Raw genomic sequence first — 20193 nt, 5'->3', positions numbered from 1 at the left:
ACTGTCTATGGAATAAAATCTAAACTCCTCTGCTTGGCATTTAAGGTGCTGGAACCCACCTTTGCCATCTTTCTTCCATACTCCCCTTCATTCTCTTTTTTTTTTTTTTTTTTGGGCTGCACAGTGTGGCTTGTGGGATCTTAGTTCCCCAACCAGGGACTGAACCCATGCCCGCTGCGTTGGAAGGGCAGTCTTAACCACTGGACCGCCAGGGAAGTCCCTCCCCTCCATTCTTACCCTTGCTCCACTCGTGCCAGAATCCTCATTAACCTCTACATCCCCTGCGAATGTTTGCCTAGAGCCTATGCTCAGGCCATTTCACGTACTTGGCCATCCCTCCCCTACATGTGTGTCCACCAAGGGACAGGCTACCCTTGAACACGGCACAGACAACACTACCACCACAAGGCTTGCTTTCCTTGACTGCCTTTCGGCTACCTCTGCACTTTCTTCATGAGAAGCTATTTACTAAACTAAACCACAAGTCACAATCTTCCTGGCTTTGCAGTTACTTGAGTATATATACAAAGGCCTCAAATAGTTATAGATTCTTGAGGGCAGAAGCCTTTCTTAATTTTATATCCTATGTGGTACCTTGTACATATGAATATTTAAACTGCTCAAAAATTACATACCAAAGAAAAGAATTAGTCCCATAGTACTCAGACTGTCCCATTCCTATGTCCCTATCTGTTGGACAGCATGTTTAACTACTAATTAGGAAGACAGCCCAGAAATCAGTGCACATTTAATCAAGAATCCACAGGAGGCTTCCACAATAGATGAAAAGGACGGTGTTACTGAAAGCCCATCATCTTAAGCATCACACTGTTCTGAGCCCAAAATTCCACTTCTAGGAATCTATCCTAAGGAAACAGATGTGATCAAAATTTTATATAAAAGATGAACGGTGCCAAGTTTTTTTTTTTTTTTTTTGGCCGCGCTGAGAGGCATGCGGGATCTTAGTTCCCCGACCAGGGATCAAACCCATGCCCCCTGCAGTGGAAGCATGGAGTCCTAACTAATGGACCACCAGGCAAGTCTCCAAAGTTATTTTTAATTGCAACAAGTTGGAAACCTAAATATTTAAAAATAAGAAATGGTTAAATAAGATATGGCACAAGTATTAACTGGACTATTTTCCAGTCATAAAACACTTTCAATATATTTTAGCATTTCAATAACATACTCTTAATAGCAAGGAAAATACTGAGAATACAATGAAGGAAGCAATAGATAAAACTATTGTATTGATAACTGTGCTACCAACTAGGTAAATTTATGACCAGAAAAAAAAAAAAATCAAAAGAAAATACCCTAAAATGTTAAAAGTGTTTATTACTGGGTAGAGTAGACACGGATTGGTTTTTGTTTTAATACTATTCCTTATTTTCCACAATGAATATAGATTATTTTAAAATGGTGCTATGTATTAAAGTCTATAGTTATTAAAATTCACTATGGGAATGCCCTGAGTTGTTAAGAATCAAAAACAAGGGCATATTTTTTAAGTAGATACAAAGCGGTCAAAGTAGATGACATTTTTAAAAGATAGCTAGTTACCTGGTAGCACTGAGAACATAAGATTCAGAAGGTCAGAAACTATGTTTTCTATAGTCTCTATGCAGTATAGTAAGGACATATTGCCCATGAGATTAGATAATATAGCCCTAACTCCAAGTTTACTAAAAGTACCATCCATTACCTGTTGGGGAGACGGATTCTCTTGATAGCATAATTGCAGTCATCAACTTTGTTTCTAGCTTCAAAGACAACTCCAAACCCTCCACGACCCATGCACTGAATCGGTTCAAAATCTGTTAGATATCTTAAAAAAAAAAAAAAAAAAAAGTAAATTTTAAAAAGTTTGTAATAGTTTTACATTTTGTACTAATAGTTCAATCTTATTTTATGATATGTAAAAATGTATAAACTAAGTTTCCTAGAACTTATTTTAATAGAGTGTAGTTTAAATTCTAATAGCATTCTTTGCTTTTCTGTCTGTATAAATGAGCAAACACATTTTAATTTTGCCTCTGGGAATTTTATAAAAAATTTAAAACTTCTGCTTAATGGGGAATCACTTGTTAATCACTTATTTTTCAGCAATTTTAGTACTGTTCTGTCCTATCCAATACTTTCCATCATCCATCAAAACAGTTTATCCTTAATTCTCTAACCTTTTACCTCTTGTGGCATTCTGTATTCAAGTAGAAAATGTATTTTAATCTTATGCCAGTGCCTGTATATTTTATGGAAAAGATTTAATCAGTCCTATTACATTTATGTACGTTTTTAGCCAGAATCTCTCTAGGAACCAAAGCTATCTGAAATTCGCTGGGGTGCCTCAGTAGTCAGTGCATTCATCACCAAAGGTATTTGGACAGAAGCTAACTCACCATCTGGCACTTACAGAAGGACCTCCACTTTGTAGCCTACTTCCCCTGTTGACCTCTCCGATCTGCTCTGTATATTCCAGCCAACTTGCACCAGGCTCTCTCACAACTTCAGGGCTTTTGCTTCTGCTGTTTGCTCCAGTGGGATGCCCTACTTCTTTGGACTTAATAAAACTCTATTTTTCTTTCATTCTGCTCATCTCACCACCTCTATAAGGCCTTCCTAGACCCCTATCTTAATGTTCTTATAGCACTTTGCACATACTACTTGGAACTGTTTAAACTTAGTCTCAATATTCTGCAGTTATTTATAAGCAGCTTTCTCTCTCCACTGCTACTGAATTGTAGGGACCCTGACTGCAGGAAAGAATTCTTTTTTCTCTTTGTATTTCCAAAGCCTGGGATCACCTGGCAAATAGAAGGTCTAACAAATATCTATCGAATAATGCATGAATTAATAAATGAATGAATGCATGCATGCGTACTGTGGAAGATATTCTTCCAGCCATGTGAGGGGGAGTTGAATTAGATGATCTTTGGTGCCCCTTACAAGGCTAACTTTATTACTTTATGACTTGCACACTCATATTAATTTAGCGGTTGGCTCAGCTGGTTAGAGCATGGTGTTAAGGAGGAGAGACAATAGATCCCAACCCTCCATGGGCCAATTACCTTCACAGAGAATGAAGAGTAATGATCTGTATCCCTAAGAATAGCTAGTCAAGGTACTTGAGTACAAATCCATCTCCCCAACTGCAAAAGCCCATGAAGTTCTTGTCCTACTCCTGGAGAGCCAATTGAATTATCTTCCTACATTAAAGAAAACACTCATATGAAAATGGATATATCTTTTGAAAGGAGAAACATCTTATATATGATTACAGATTTTATAAATATAAGTATCATCTTGCCTCAGGTCCCAACTTAGGACTTAAATTCATGACTGAATCCAGAGCTCATGTTCTTCATAATGCCTAGAATATAGTAGGCACTCAATATACATCAGGTATTATACAGAGCTCCTGTATTTTTAAAAACAATCAGCTGTTCTCTTCATAGTGAATAAAATGGAAGGAAAATTGAGTCTAATTCAATTTTAGAGTACATTATTCCAATTCTCTTCACAACAGCCTTACAAATATATGCTTATTCACCATACCCCACTCACCTTCCCATCTCCACCTGTCTCTTACTTACTCATGATTTATTATGACGCCCTCTTGAATCAACACAGCCAGAGTTAGTTACTCAGCTCATGGCTTTTTTCCTTATATGTTTATGTTTTCTCTAGTATCACCTTCCCCTGTAGACTTTAAGCTCCTCCAGGGGATAGGACCAGTCTTTTTATTTCTCCCAAAGCCTGAGATACTGCACACAGTTGTTCAGAAAGATGCTGAATGAACAATGAATGGCTTGGGTAGTGAACTGCCCATGGAGTTGATGGGCCCCTCTCCTCTCCCTCACTCACTGCCTGCTGGTGGTGTTGGCCACTGACATACAAGTCAGCATCTTTATTAGCAAGGGTATTAAAGCCCTTATCACTTGCTAGTCACCTAGTACGTTTTGCTAAAACATACGGATTATAGCCAATTCTCAATTTTTGAGAAGACGGTATGAATGCAGCTTAGATTAAGTCCACAGATAATCAAAATAACCCATATTTTAGCTGTAATTTTCAATCTTTTCTGTCATAAAGCCATTTCCCTAGATATTAAGCAGTAAGTTTCATATAGAGCTTCTCCTTGTCCCTGTATCACGAAAGTCTAAGCATGATATCAAAACAAAGGGGAAAAGTAGCAATAATCCATGTAAGAAAATTGAACTGCAGCACTATTTCTTGTCCCACAAAGCATCAAAATCTATACATCTGACAGATTTGCTTACAGATTTTCTACTTTTATTTTACTTTTAAATTATTTGAATTGGCTGCTTTTTAAGTAACCCAACTCCCTCTTCTGTTTTTAAAAATGATCTATTTTCTCCCCAGTTTTCTGCTTCTTATTTTAGATAGAATAAGGATGAAATAAATAACTGAGGATTAAGTAACATAGGAGATTTATGTCATATTCCAATAACATACAAATTATTATTTGGTATTAATGCCAAGCCCAGTACATGGTATACCCTCAATAACTATGTCATCTGAATAACAACTCAATTTGGTGGCTGTAATTCTTTTTTTTCTTTTCCTTCCAGTTTTATTGAGAAATAATTGACATACATGGTGGCTATAATTCTAAACTTTTATAACACTCTACTTCTACCCCTCTTCTATACCACCTTGAATCAGTTTAAGTAACTTGAGGGATATGTCTGTTTTATTTACCTAGTCATACATTTTTTTTTTTTAAAAATTAAACAATATCTTAGTTTAGAGGTTGTTTCTTCTTTCTTAAGTGAAATACAGTCAGCATACAATATTATGTAAGTTTCAGGTGTACTACATAATGATTTGACATTTGTATACATTATGAAATGATCACCACGATAAGTCTAGTAATCATCTGTCCCCATAGAAAGTTACTGCAATATTATTAACCATATTCCTTATGTTGTATATTACAATCCCTGTGATTTATCATATAACTGGAGGTTTAGAAGCAGATGCTGAATGAACAACTATTCCATTCTTCATCTATTTCACCCACCACTCCCCCTCTCCCTTCTGAACCATCCATTCATTCTCTGTATCTAAGGCCATTTCTTCCTGGATTTGAACAGTTAGCACCAGAAGCTAGAGCACACATGCATTTTATGAAAAGACTCATACCGTGATACATATCCAGAATTTTTTATGTCATTCCAGCTACTGTCATTAGCTTCTCCACTGACAGAATCATATTTATTTTCAGTTTGACACTGAGTTTCAGATTCTTTCCTTTGCTGAAAAGGTGGGGGAGAAAAAAAATCACTCTCAGTACAAAGCTGAATTGAAGTTAGCTAACAATATTAGGCTATAAAATAACACTGAAGAATAAATAATATTGAGAAAAATAAATGTATTATAAGAACATAAAACAACAGCATTTCCTTTGTCAAAGGGAAAGGGAATGATCAGGGTGGAGCCAGACTGCAACGGGTTGAGGAGTGAAGGGGACAAGGACGTGGAAGCAAGAGTATGGGCAACAATGATTTTAGGGTAAAACTTAAGGAAATGGACCCCTTGCCCATCACGTGCGCACACGCACACGTGCACACACACCCTAAGTTTTCTATAGTCCCAACACTTTGAAAAAGATGAGATCCTAAAAAATGTCTTACTCTGTGAGGATGAGGATGGAAGAGTCTGCGCACAATGAAAGTTGTTGCTACGATACAAAACAGAATGGTTCCAACTATTTCTTTCCACCAGTGTAAGAGGAGAACGGGATCCTTTTTGCGGATATTCTTGTTGTAACTCGGGTTGTCGAGAAATCTGACTGTGATCTGTGTGCTCCGTTTGTTTCTTTCCCTCTTGTAGTATGGCAGGTAATAACCATTATCTTCAAAAACAAACATTAAAAGTGTTTTTTTTTTTAAAAGATAAACCAGCACAGAAATCTCTTGCATTTCTATACACTAATGACAAAAAATCTGAAAGTGAAATTAAGAAAACGCTCCCATTTACCATTGCAACAAAAAGAATAAAATATCTAGGAATAAACCTACCTAAGGAGACAAAAGACCTGTATGCAGAAAATTATAAGACACTGATGAAAGAAATTAAAGAGGATACAAATAGATGGAGAGATATACCATGTTCCTGGATTGGAAGAATCAACATTGTGAAAATGACTCTACTACCCAAAGCAATCTACAGATTCAATGCAATCCCTATCAAACTACCACTGGCATTTTTCACAGAACTAGAACAAAAAATTTCACAATTTGTATGGAAACACAAAAGACCCCGAATAGCCAAAGCAATCTTGAGAACGAAAAATGGAGCTGGGGGAATCAGGCTCCCTGACTTCAGACTATATTACAAAGCTTCAGTAATCAAGACAGTTTGGTACTGGCACAAAAACAGAAATATAGATCAGTGGAACAGGATAGAAAGCCCAGAGATAAACCCACACACATATGGTCACCTTATCTTTGATAAAGGAGGCAAGCATATACAGTGGAGAAAAGACAGCCTCTTCAATAAGTGGTGCTGGGAAAATTGGACAGGTACATGTAAAAGTATGAAATTAGAACACTCCCTGACACCATGCACAAAAATAAACTCAAAATGGATTAAAGACCTAAGTGTAAGGGCAGACACTATCAAACTCTTAGAGGAAAACATAGGCAGAACACTCTATGACATACCTCACAGCAAGATTCTTTTTGACCCAGCTCCCAGAGAAATGGAAATAAGAACACAAATAAACAAATGGGACCTAATGAAACTTAAAAGCTTTTGCACAGCAAAGGAAACCATAAACAAGACCAAAAGACAACCATCAAAATGGGAGAAAATATTTGCAAATGAAGCAACTGACAAAGGATTAATCTCCAAGATTTACAAGCAGCTCAATAACAAAAAAACGAACAACCCAATCCAAAAATGGGCAGAAGACCTAAATAGACATTTCTCCAAAGAAGATATACAGATGGCTTACAGACACATGAAAGAATGCTCAACATCATTAATCATTAGAGAAATGCAAATCAAAACTACAATGAGCTATCATCTCACACCGGTCAGAATGGCCATCATCAAAAAATCTAGAAACAATAAATGCTGGAGAGGGTGTGGAGGAAAGGGAACACTCTTGCACTGTTGGTGGGAATGTAAATTGATACAGCCACTATGGAGAACAGTATGGAGGTTCCTTAAAAAACTACAAATAGAACTACCATACGACCCAGCAATCCCACTACTGGGCATATACCCTGAGAAAACCATAGGTCAAAAAGTGTCATGTACCAAAATGTTCATTGCAGCTCTATTTACAATAGCCAGGACATGGAAGCAACCTAAATGTCCATCGACAGATGAATGGATAAAGAAGATGTGGCACATATATACAATGGAATATTACTCGGCCATAAAAAGAAATGAAATGGAGGTATTTGTAATGAGGTGGATGGAGTTAGAGTCTGTCATACAGAGTGAAGTAAGTCAGAAAGAGAAAAACAAATACAGTATGCTAACACATATATACGGGATCTAAGGAAAAAAAAAAAGGCCATGAAGAACCTAGTGGCAAGACGGGAATAAAGACACAGACCTACTAGAGAATGGACTTGAGGATATGGGGAGGGGGTGGGGTGAGATGTGACAGGGTAAGAGAGTGTCATGGACATATATACACTACCAAATGTAAAATAGATAACTAGTGGGAAGCAGCCGCATAGCACAGGGAGATCAGCTCGGTGCTTTGTGACCACCTAGAGGGGTGGGATGGGGAGGGTGGGAGGGAGGGAGATGCAAGAGGGAAGAGAAATGGGAACATATTGTATATGTATAACTGATTCACTTTGTTATAAAGCAGAAGCTAACACACCATTGTAAGGCAATTATACTTCAATAAAGATGTTAAAAAAAAAAAAAGATAAACCAATATAGTTCCACCTTTAATTGCTAAAAATTATCTAATTTCCTATGACTTTTAACACTAATTCCTTTTTCTAAAGTTTCATCTCTTCTCTAGCACATTTCGACAGCCTCATTTACCCCACTTTTTCTTCTTTCTACACAAATATACTTTCCTTTATTCCATAAGCATCATACATTTTCTTTCTATTGAATAATCAGACTAAAAACAACCCTTAAGGGCTACTCCATTCATTATCTCATTAATAATTCAATCCTTTAAATGCAAAAAAGAAAAAAAAATTAGACAGTACTCAAACCTCCTTGGAGGATTTGAAACTTTACTTTCATTTAGCATCAATAAAATATCAAATTTTACCATGACGAGGAAAACATCTCCACCATGCTCTCTGGTTCCTTTCAGGCTGTCAAAATGAATTTGTCCTAGAAAGCAGCCTGTCCTTTTTACCTTCTATTTTATACCACATGGGCACATTACACAATTCTCTTTTACCTTGTATTTTGATCAGTATCAGATAGACAGCTGTTTGTAGTTCAGAGCTCTCTGATTTTTGTTAAATCAATTTAAATTCTACAATAATTTCCCAGTTTTATCATCTAGGGTAACTGACGAGGAGTCTATGTTTTTGCCTAATGCAGATCTGAGCAATTTTTTTTTTATATCCAACTGTTCAAAAGACTTTCATATCTGAATATATCCTAACTTTAAATACACAGGAATGTGTTTCACACCAAATTTCACCTATTCTTGACTTTTGTACTAATTTTCCTCTTCTGAAAACAAAATTAAAATAACCCCATTTTATAGCATTTTCACATAACTCTATGGGAAACACCTATTTTCTTCATTACACAGACTGATATTATACAGACTATATTATATAAGCTCATAATTAAATGAGAGCTAATAACAAGAACTAATGCTTATTGAACACTATTGCTTGCCAGGCATGGTGCTAATTAAGACTGTGCATTATCTCATTTAGACCTTACAACAACCCAATAAATAGATATTAGGATTACTATATCTTTGTTTTACAGATGAAGAAACAGAGACACAGGTAAGTTAGGTGTGCCCAGCCTAGCATGTGGCAAAACACTGGCAATCTGTCTTTGAAGCCTTGTACCCTTGGCCACCATTCACAATATCTGCCTCCCAAGATATTTATTTTCTACCCTCCAACTGACTGCTTTGCATTTGAATTCTATTAATTAATTTCAAATTAACAAAATAAACAGAAAAAAACCCCCAGCATTTTCAATCCAAGTGGAATCACACTTACCATATGGATACTGCAAGATTGAAAGTGCACCATTACTGTACTCTTCATGAGAAAACTTATCATTACTGAGACATTTGTCAAATTCATCAGACCCCACCAAGACAGGAGTTCTGGAAGGAGAATCTAAAAGAAAATGGTAAAATCTTAACTGTTATGACTTTAATGAAAATGTGTGTGCCTCATTCATCCCCAAAACAGACATTCAAATAGCACAGCTCAGTTCAAATATGTAAGTCAAACAAATGGCCCAACGTTCTTTCTCTTGAAAAGCACAGTCTTGTAGAGAGATGAGTCATTTAAACGAGTAATTAAAATATGATGTGATGTGATAAAAAACATATACAAGGTACAGAAAGATAGCTGAAGGAAACAGATGGTTTAGTATTTGAATTCAATTCAATTTGAGTGTCTCAAAGAATATGATGTGATAACCAGATGTTTCATAAATATTCTTTTTTTAAAAAAAATAAATTTATTTATTTTAGGCTGCTTTTGGTCTTCATTGCTGCACGCAGGCTTTCTCTAGTTGCGGTGAGCGAGCTTCTCATTGCGGTGGCTTCTCTGGTTACTGAGCATGGACTCTAGGCCCGCGGGCTTCAATAGTTGCAGCACGTGGGCTCAGTAGTTGTGGCTCGCGGGCTTAGATGCTCCGTGGCCTGTGGGAATCTTCCCGGACCAGGGCTCAAACCTGTGTCCCCTGCATTGGCAGGCAGATTCTTAACCACTGCACCACCAGGGAAGTCCCATAAATATTCTTAATATAAATATGTTAAGAGTGAAATGATATCAAGGCATGGTCAGAGAATGGTTAAGAGTTTTTCTAAGCTGTCTAGAGAAATATTTTATTGACATTGATTTCTATAGAAGTAGCTGCTGTTTCAATGAAATCATGTTCTAAAGGATAATTAACATTCATTAACGTCTGAAATACCTTCCCAGTTTATCAGAAAATATAGAGTATATAATAGTTGTGATCTCTGTGATATTCAAAACTAGGTCAAAGACAGTCATGATTAGGCCTCTGAACATCTTAATAACATTTATAAAAGTTCATAATTCACTTACGAATTAAGGGTTTCCATTTGATTGTTGGCAAAGGAATAATTGCATTTTCACTGTTGACAGATTCCAAGGCCTTGGGACTCGTAGGAAACTTTTCTGAAATTCTGACTGATGACTGCAGATACAGCTGGCCTCTGTACATTCCTGAATCAACCAGAACACTGTCAGTTAGGTTTAGAATCAAGCACTGATGATTTTTTTTTTTTAAAAGGTTCATTTTGATTTAATAAAATTAGATGAATTCCAGTTATTTATTCATGTGCTACATAGCTCTTTTCAAAGAATCATGCCTGAAGCACTCAAATTTGACCCAAAGGTTATTCAACAACAACAGGGGAGGAAAGTTACACACAAGTTACAATGTTGCTCACTATATAATTTTTGGTAATTACTGAAAAACTCTTCCAGTAGGAAAATTCAAACAAAAGAAATCATTGTACTCTTATGAAAGTAACATTTTAGATGAGGTAACCTTTTCCTTAAGAAAACCTAAACACCTATCCTTCAAGAGATACTGCTAACAATTCAATTAAATACTATCATAACACGTGTGACATGTCATTCTTTCAAATTCTTGCATTTCACTGAGATTGAGGGGCGGGTAGCACATTGATAGAGCTTAAATAATTTTATGTGTATTTGACCACAAAACTAGTTCAAATAATTAGATTCGAGGGTTTTCAAAATGTAGTACATTGAAGGCTTTCAACTGCCAAAGCAGCACACCAGAATTTTGTTTTAATTTTTCAGATAAGTTGTATAGATGCATAGGAAAAAATAAACACACCTTTAACGGGGAGCAAACTGATATAGATGCAAATACAAATGTAGAAAGTTTTAGACTTTGAGGATACATAAGTAATGTGAAATCATGCTATGTAATGGCAACATTTTTAAGCCTTTTAAATATAGGTCTCAGAGAAAAAGAACACGCTATAGTAATTAAAAGTTTCAGAATTGGATAAATGAAAGAAAATTGCAGGAAAAGAAATCAAAGTACAAATCTTAAGGCCAGAGAATGTACTTAGGAATTAAAACTACTACAGGCACACCTGAAGTAGGGAGAGACAATGTAGGAATAAAATCTAGATGTCAACTTGTACTATTGCTAGATAAGAGATATCCACTCACCCAAGTAAACACTGTTTTCTGTGGCTCCTCGGGCAGCTTCTACGATGTCTTCTTCATCTTCTAAAACTCCATCATTAGTGGCGTAACTTGTATCATCAAAAAGACTGATGGGAATGACTTTGCCATCTTTAACCAACCAGGCAGATGCAATGGGAGTACAAAACTAAACAAAAATGGAAACGAAATTTTAAACAATTTCAAGCAGTATTTCTATGTATCCCAACTCCTGAAATACCCTTTAAAACCACAAATTTCTTTACAAATTTTCACTTTTCCAGCTTTACTGAGGTATAATTGACAAATAAAAAATGTATGTATTTATGGTATACAGTGCAATATTTTGATATATGTATACATTGTGAAATAAGTAGCACAATCAAGCTAATTGATATATCCACCATCTCACAGTTATTTTGTATGTATGTGTTTTAAGAACATTTAAGATCTATTCTCTTCATTTCTGTTTAATATTCTAAGGAAACTCCATGATGTTTTCCATAACATCTATGCCAATTTACATTCTCACCAACACTGCACGAAGATAGACGGTTGTACACTGTTCACCAACATCTTCACCAACCTTTTGACTTTTTCTTAATAGTCAATCTAACAGATGTAAAATCACAAATTTCTTAGAGCACAGAGAACAAGTTGAAAATCCAAAATGGCAGTCACTTCCTTCTACCCAACATGTTTGGTCAAACTGAGAAGGAAAGAAACATATTATAAATTCTCAGTGGTTCTAGGTACCTGGTATTCCCACTCCAGATGTCCTCCTTTCTTACTAAAGGCCATAACTTTCCAATCAGCAACGGAGACCTTTATCACTGTGTCCATCACGGCAGCTTCCTGTTCTTCCACGTCTGAAATAATTTTAGACTGTTCTTTGTTTCCACTGGGCTTTAAGGTGCTTTCAATAAATCCGGCTCTAGTTTCCATGTCTGGAATATACCGAAGTTCAAAGTGGCCAACACTGAAATTCCACCTTAAATTTACAAAGGTGTGTTTTAGAAATTTACATTTAAATAAAGGGACCAAATAATTAAGAACTCTTCTAGAGTGAAGAAGCAAACACTAAAATTTGGTGATGAGAAAAGGAACAACTCAACACTATCTTCTGGAAAGGAGCACGCTGCTGATTTATGCCACAAGAGGGCGTAACTTGGTCCTGACCCTTTAGAAACAGTGGTTCTGAGAGTTGTGACCTGACAACAGCTACAGGACAGATTTTTCTCCTGAAATTAACAAATGTTCACATTTCCAAATCAGGGTAATTTTCTCAAAACACATCAAAGTCATCCTAAAATAAGGTAGCTTGCAGTCTGCCTTACTTCTTAATTAAAGCCTGACACATTTCGTTCAAGTGCAGAGAAATTACCATATCCCAGTAACCAATGCAAAAGCCAAGACGAAAGCTACTGATTTTAGATTTTTATGAAAATACAGCCTCAAATCTCTTATCTGTTGACACTATAATGGTCTTGACACTAAGATATAAAATGGCCCTAAAATTCCGACATCTGTTAAAAGATAGATACTTAAGGAATATGGGTCTTAGATGCCAGACTCTTCCCATTCTGATAACTCAAATTCTGTTAAGTTGAACATCTGCTCCTATGGTAGCTGAGCACCCAGCAAGCACTCAAACACTTAAGGAAACAAAATCCTATCAGGATAAAGAAGGTCGGGTTGCCAGCAGATGCAAAGCTCTACAGTCCAGGGAATGTAGAAAAAATACATTCTTCACTGAATTTGAGAAAAGTTTTCAGGAAAGGAAACTGAATTATACTGCATCAGATTAGACAACATCTGAAAGTCTGGTTCACTTTCAAAGGATAAAGATGGGATCTCAAATTCTTTTTACTGCGCAGCAATTTAAAATTTAAATATTAGGTTTTGAAAAGTCAAGCATGTGATTTACCACCAGCATATCTAATTCAATCACATTACTTTAAATGTAAAAATTTACATTATTTGAAAAAGGAAACAAAACAGTATTTGACCACATAAATTATACTTTAACACTTTAAGAAAATACACTAAAATATTATTTTATAATGGAGGCGGTAGTCAGACAAACCATGAAACTACCTACTAGAGAGAACTGCAGGGTCAAACAGACCCAAGTGAAACAAAGCACATCAGCTTTGTCTTAAGAGTTTTCTGCATTCAGAGAACTTTGATCAGTGAGATTGCTATGAAAAATATCATTAACCTAAGACTAAGCTAATATATAGTCACTGTATGGGACTCCTCTTTGTTACCATATCCTGAAGCACATGGTGAGAAGTTCAGTTCAGGATCTGTTAATAATCATGAAGCTGTTTTAAATTTAGGGGCTTCATTTCTCTTAAAAGAGTAGTATGCTTTTGGGGAAACAAAATAGTTCAGAAAATCTCCACAAAGAAAAAGCTGATGAATTCTGGTCTTGTTGTACTTCTAAACATCAACAGCAACATTATCTGAATACACACTTCTCACTGCCACTACGAGGGCCGACGGCTCTAACGGTTTTCTGGGTGCGCTGCAGAAGCAGGATATCTTCTTCTTGTTCCATTTCATCATTATCCCACTGGCGACAACCCAAAGCTGAACAGATGTACCTCACCTGAAAAAACAGATGTAAAATTAGTAAAGAGAACAAGTTACAGGAGATCAGAGACAGTAAAAGACTCAACAGTTTTATAAAAAGTGAAAGGAAAGTGAGGAAATGTGTAAAAAGTAGCCAAGCATTAAGAAGCAACAGCTAAAAAAAAAAAAGAAGCAACAGCTAGGGGGCTTCCCTGGTGGCTCAGTGGTTAAGAATCCACCTGCCAATGCAGGGGACACGAGTTCGAGCCCTGGTCCGGGAAGATCCCACTTGCCGCAGAGCAACTAAGCCCATGTGCCACAACTACTGAGCCTGTGCTCTAGAGCCCGCGATCCACAACTACTGAGCCTGCGTGCTGCAACTACTGAAGCCCACGTGCCTAGAGCCCGTGCTCCACAACAAGAGAAGCCACCACAATGAGAAGCCCGTGCACTGCAACAAAGAGCAGCCCCCGCTCACCGCAACCAGAGGAAGCCTGTGCGCAGCAACAAAGACCCAACGCAGCCAAAAATACATAAATAAAATAAAAAATGCACAGTTTCTGTAAAAAAAAAAAAAAAAAAAAAGGAAGCAACAGCTATACTGTATAGCACAGGGAACACCACTCAATACTCTGTAATGGCCTATGTGGGAAAAGAATCTAAAAAAGAGTGGATGGATATATGTGTATGTATAACTGATTCACTTTGCTGTACACCTGAAACTAACAAAACATTGTAAATCAACTGTACCGTAATGAAATTTTTTAAAATAAATAAATAAATAACCTGAAAAAGAAAAAAAAAGCAACAGCTAGATTACCACCAACTCCTAAAATGAAATATTTTGAACCATAAAAGTACAAATGAATATTTATTTCGGGGAATGAGTCTTACTTTGAGCATTTCCATGGAAGAAATGGATAACTAGTTGTGATCTTTTAGTAATAATATCATTAATAAAATTCTAGGTGAATTAAAAACACCTCAGAATTTCCATAAGACGGAAATATTTAGTTTTAAAAAATCTGAACCTTTTCTAACAGCTGCAGTATTTTCAAGTACTTCCTTCAAAACTTCACTCAAAGGAAAAGGAAGATCCTTTGGATGATGTGACCAAAATCCTCACAGAAAGAAGCATACCTGCTAGAATACCAGAATTTTGGAGCAGCACATCAAATCAGAGAACCAGGTGACGGGGTTCAATCCCATTGTTTAACAGATGAGAATACTGAAGGAAACCAAGGATCACAAGGCCGCCTCAATACAATACACATGCAGGTGGCTGGAGAGGGCAGAGAAGCTTGCAAAGGGCCTATGGGCCTAACACTCAGACAAGGGATCCTTAAAGTTTGAAAAACTTGAGGGTCAAAGATCTTTTTTCTATTCTTCCTTATTTTCGTCTTAAGTCTATATACAAATATTCAAGTATCAACGTATTAAGGGGTTAAAGAGATTTTCACCTTTGCAAAAAGCATGGTTTTAATTAGTTATCCCCCATAATGGAGTTATAAGACCCAATCTTAGAAGCAGATCATCACCTAAGAGCTAATAATGGAGAAAGTTTAGGTCATTAACAGTATGTCTTTTTCTTCACACAGATCTAAGTCAAATCTGACCTTGGAAGTTTCTGAACCTTTGAAAGTCTTGGTTTTCTCATCTGTAAAATGAGTACAAACTTGCCTCTTGGATCCTCTTATGATAGGCTCAAACTAGATAAATAAGTAGTAGCAATTATTCTTATCATCAGGATTATTATTATTCTTTGGAGGGTTCCTCATCTATCCAAATGAAAATTGTAAAATGTAACCATTAGAAATATTGTGATGATTTCAAAATAAGGCATGAAAAATGCACCTGACATACAGTAGACCACAGTTATTCATTCTCTTCCCCCTGCTATTCCTGGCTCTGCTGTTCATTCTGTTATCTTGGATAAATTTAGTTTCTCTTAATAGTATTCCCCCTTTCCACTTCACAGTTCTTTTACCAAAAGAAATGATATCCTCAGGGGGAAATTATTACAGAGCTCAACCAGTAATAGTATAGTTTAAGAAATTATCTCTTCTATTCCCATTGATTCTGATTTCTCCCCAAACAAACTGAACATTTTTACTCACCTTTCCACTATATGCACTGAGTCCATATGTAGTGAGAGACTTTCCTCCAACCAAGACAACATCATCTCCAAATTTATAAGAAGATTCAAGAAGTGATTCAACTGTAAACGGAACTGTTTCCATGCTCTCACGGTCCCGGTCCCACTGGAAGAGGTCTCCATCCAGGGAAGGAATGATCATCTTATTCCCAAATACCTAAAATAAAAAGCTAACTTTTAAAAGGATTTTATGAATGGATAAAGAAGATGTGGGTCATATAAACAACAGAATACTACTCAGCCATAAAAAAGAATGAAATACTACCATACTAGAGATTAGCATACTAAGAAAAGTAAGACAGAAAGAGAAAGACTAATATCATATACTATCACTTGTATGTGGAATCGAAAACACGACCCAAATGAACTTATCTGCGAAACAGAAACAGACTCACAGACATAGAGAATAGACTTGTGGTTGCCAAGGGGGAGAGTGGGTGGGGAGGAATGGTTTGGGAGTTTGGGATTAGCAAATGCAAACTAGTATACATAGGATGGATAAACAACAAGGTCCCACTGTATAGCCCAGGGAACTATATTCAATATCCTGTGATAAACCACAGTGGAAGAGAATATGAAAAAGAATATATATATGTATAACTGAATCAATTTGCTGTACAGTAGAAATGAACACAACACTGTAAATCGACTATACTTCAATAAAATAAATCTTAAAAAATAAATTAATAAAAGGATCTGAACTGCAAGGTAGGAACTAAGAGCCGTAGTCTCTGACCTGAGGTACTCAGGCCTCCTGAGCAGCACACGAAACTGCACAGTTCGTCCACCAAAAGCAACTTAAAAGAACCACCCATCTCTCCTGGGACCCACAGGCACCCTCCAGTCTGGTTTTCCTCAAACTCTGTTTGCCACGAGCCAAGCGTGTTCCGTAACAATAAGGGAATTACTAAGGAGAGTTCTGTGACCAAGTGAGTTCAAGAAGAGGTTACTGTGGGAGTTCTTATAGTGATTACTATGTTAACGTAATAATACGATTTTCTAGTAAAGGGACAGTTTAATGCAGCACTTTCCAAGTCAATTTTATCCAGGCCAATTACCATCGTAGGTTCAGATCCAAGGAACACAGGTTGATTTACGCAGCAGCCCGTTCTTTCTTTTATTCACTTTCTCAGATCTGCTATGAGCCAGAAGCCTGGTAACCAAGCTTACTGATTTCATGCTCTTGGTTGCCCTTCCTTCTTCTATCAATGTTAACTGAGGGCCTACTACATGCTAGGGACTATTCTGTGGCTTAGGATACACCAGGGAGCAAAACAAATTAAAACAAAACAAAACAAAACAAAACCCTGCCATTTGTGGAGCTCAAACTCTGGTATCGGGAAATAAACAAGGTAATAAATAATTACAGAGTGGGGCTTCCCTGGTGGCGCAGTGGTTGAGAATCTGCCTGCCAATGCAGGGGACACGGGTTCGAGCCCTGGTCTGGGAAGATCCCACATGCCGCGGAGCAACTGGGCCCGTGAGCCACAACTACTGAGCCTGCGCGTCTGGAGCCTGTGCTCCGCAACAAGAGAGGCCGCGATAGTGAGAGGCCCGCGCACCGCGATGAAGAGTGGCCCCCACTTGCCGCAACTAGAGAAAGCCCTCGCACAGAAACAAGACCCAACACAGCCATAAAACAAAACAAAACAAAACAAAAACAAAAAAAAAACTGACTCAGTAGAGTCTTTGTAAATTTAAAAAAAAAAAATAATAATTACAGAGTATGTTAGGTGTTAAATGCCATAGTGAAAAAAATAGAACAAGATAAAGGGGGAATGGATAAATGTGTGCATGGGAGGGGACAGGACTTGTCAGTAACGGTTAAGTTCAGGGTAGGCCCCATTGAGAAAGTAATATTTGAGCAAAATCTAAACACAAGCGTTACCCCTGCTGATACCTGCGGAACAGCCTTTGCAAAGGCCTTAAGGGGGAAGTGCATTGTGATGAGGAAAGGGAACAGGTTGTAGAGGCAAGGACGGAGGTGGGGAGAGCAAGCAGAAGGCCGGAGATGATAATGGTGGTGCTGGTGGTGGGCTACAGTGGAGCTGCTGCCTGCGGTTAGATCTGGGATATAACTGGAAGGTAAAGCCAACAGGACTTCATGGTGGATTCCCTGTATGGAATGAGCGGAAGAAAAGCGCTCAGGATGACGCTAAAGATTTTGGCCAAGGAAATCTTGTTTCTTGAGAAAGAGTTAAATTAGTACATGACTTTGTGACACGGGCCTTCTGGCATTTCAAAATAGACACAACTCGGGAATTCCCTAGTGATGCAGTGGTTAGGACTCGGCGCTGTCACTGTGGTGGCCCGGCTTCAATCCCTGGTCGAGGAACTAAGATCCCGCAAGCCACACAGCGCGCCAAAAAAAAAACAAAACAGACACAACTTGACTTATTTCAGCTAATGACACGATTATTTTCCTGATCGTCAAGGCTCAAAAATCTGGAAAAAGAGACTATGAAAGAAGCATGAGTTTAAAACCCTCCAGACAAATGTCGATTTTTTTTTTTTTTTTTAAATACAGAGCCCATCAGTGTTTTTTTTGTTTTTTTTTTAATTTTACACTTTATTTATTTATTTATTTATTTAGGCTGTGTTGGGTCTTCGTTTCTGTGAGAGGGCTTTCTCTAGTTGTGGCAAGCGGGGGCCACTCTTCATCGCGGTGCGCGGGCCTCTCACTATCGCGGTCTCTCTTGTTGCGGAGCACAGACTCCAGACGCGCAGGCTCAGCAGTTGTGGCTCACGGGCCCAGCTGCTCCGCGGCATGTGGGATCTTCCCAGACCAGGGCTCGAACCCGTGTCCCCTGCATTAGCAGGCAGACTCTCAACCACTGCGCCACCAGGGAAGCCCTCATTTGTTTTTTAAACAAAATTTCTCTATGGACTTCTTTGTTCCTTAAGCAGCAGAATTCCTTTCTTTAAAGGGATACTTACAGGGATATTTTAAAGAGATCCTTTTCAGTCACAAAGAGTTCTCCGTCGATGCTCAGCTAATATATTCTTCCCCCCCTCACCCACCCCAGCTTTGCCCCACACCCCTGGGGTTCTAGAAAACAGGCTGAAAAACACGACTCTAATCCACTTCTTTCCTTCATTTTGTAGTTCAAATCCTCGTATCTCCTGCCTGAACTATTATTACAGCCTCCTTACAGTTCTTAACTGGGAATTTCCTCAATCTAACCTCTGCATATCTTCTAGATTAATCCCTGAATCAGAGTTAGGCTTGTTATGACACTATTCAAAAATCCTCAACAACTCTCCCTTATCTTCTTACTAAAGACCCCAAATCCTAACTCTGACATACATTCAAAGTCCTCTAAACGTGACCTCAAACAACCTTTTCCTTGTTGTCTTTCACTTTTCCCCACATGGGTGGAAATCAGGTGTCATTACTTAAGCAGGATATTTAATGTTTTTACTGCTATTGTTCAGTTATGTCATTGTCAATGTCATTTCTTCTCCCTGGAACACCCTCCTGTAGCAACCCTGCCCACTGAAACCCCATCTGGCCTTCAAGCTAGCATCACTTATGTTTTTGCCGTGAAATCCAAGAAAATTTTAGCAGCGTAAGTTCACTGACAAAAGTCTTAATACTGCACTTTTTGCTGTAACTGTAAACTAAGACACCATTACAGTCTCAAAAATTGTTTATTGTACCTCTAACAAATATTTATCAGGTATACTAACATGTATACATTTATGTTTATTCAGTGGCTGTAACAGTAATGCACTCAAACCTGGTGCCCAGATTTTGTTATCTAATTCCATTCCCCACCGAAAGAACAAAGGCTCCTGAGAGAAACGGCTGACTCCAGGGCTGGGGCAGGGTAGGTTCAAGATGAGCCTTTAACATCTTATTAGTCTAGAAAGTAAAGATATGGACAAAAAAAGACGGAAACGTGTCACTGACCACATCTGGAATTTAAGCACCAGAATGATTAAGTACTGAATTATAAAACATTGAAAAATAAAATAAGGAATTTATGCATCCGCACTGATAACGAATAGATAAAATAAACAACATATGAGGGAGAAGAGAGGGCTTTTACTGCAATGAAATGCCAAGTG

General features: G+C 37.6%; 1 protein-coding gene across 2 annotated transcripts in view; it reads right to left on the bottom strand.

Moving 5' to 3' along the window:
• The window catches only part of EIF2AK3 (eukaryotic translation initiation factor 2 alpha kinase 3), a 70203-nt gene that overhangs the window by 19543 nt on the left and 30467 nt on the right, over positions 1 to 20193 (bottom strand). For both annotated transcript variants that reach the window (XM_059942842.1, XM_059942844.1), the window contains 9 exons: positions 16085 to 16279; positions 13871 to 14004; positions 12147 to 12381; positions 11397 to 11559; positions 10269 to 10409; positions 9204 to 9326; positions 5658 to 5878; positions 5167 to 5279; positions 1706 to 1828 (listed from right to left, as the gene is read on the bottom strand). In XM_059942842.1, the coding sequence (XP_059798825.1) occupies positions 1706 to 1828; positions 5167 to 5279; positions 5658 to 5878; positions 9204 to 9326; positions 10269 to 10409; positions 11397 to 11559; positions 12147 to 12381; positions 13871 to 14004; positions 16085 to 16279 (1448 nt within the window). The remainder of the gene's footprint in view (positions 1 to 1705; positions 1829 to 5166; positions 5280 to 5657; positions 5879 to 9203; positions 9327 to 10268; positions 10410 to 11396; positions 11560 to 12146; positions 12382 to 13870; positions 14005 to 16084; positions 16280 to 20193) is intronic.

Source organism: Balaenoptera ricei, chromosome 13 (assembly GCF_028023285.1).
Source record: "Balaenoptera ricei isolate mBalRic1 chromosome 13, mBalRic1.hap2, whole genome shotgun sequence".
Taxonomy (NCBI): Eukaryota; Metazoa; Chordata; class Mammalia; order Artiodactyla; family Balaenopteridae; genus Balaenoptera; species Balaenoptera ricei.
The sequence above is the reverse complement of the archived record's forward strand: the minus strand, read 5'-3'. Positions and strand labels throughout refer to the sequence as shown.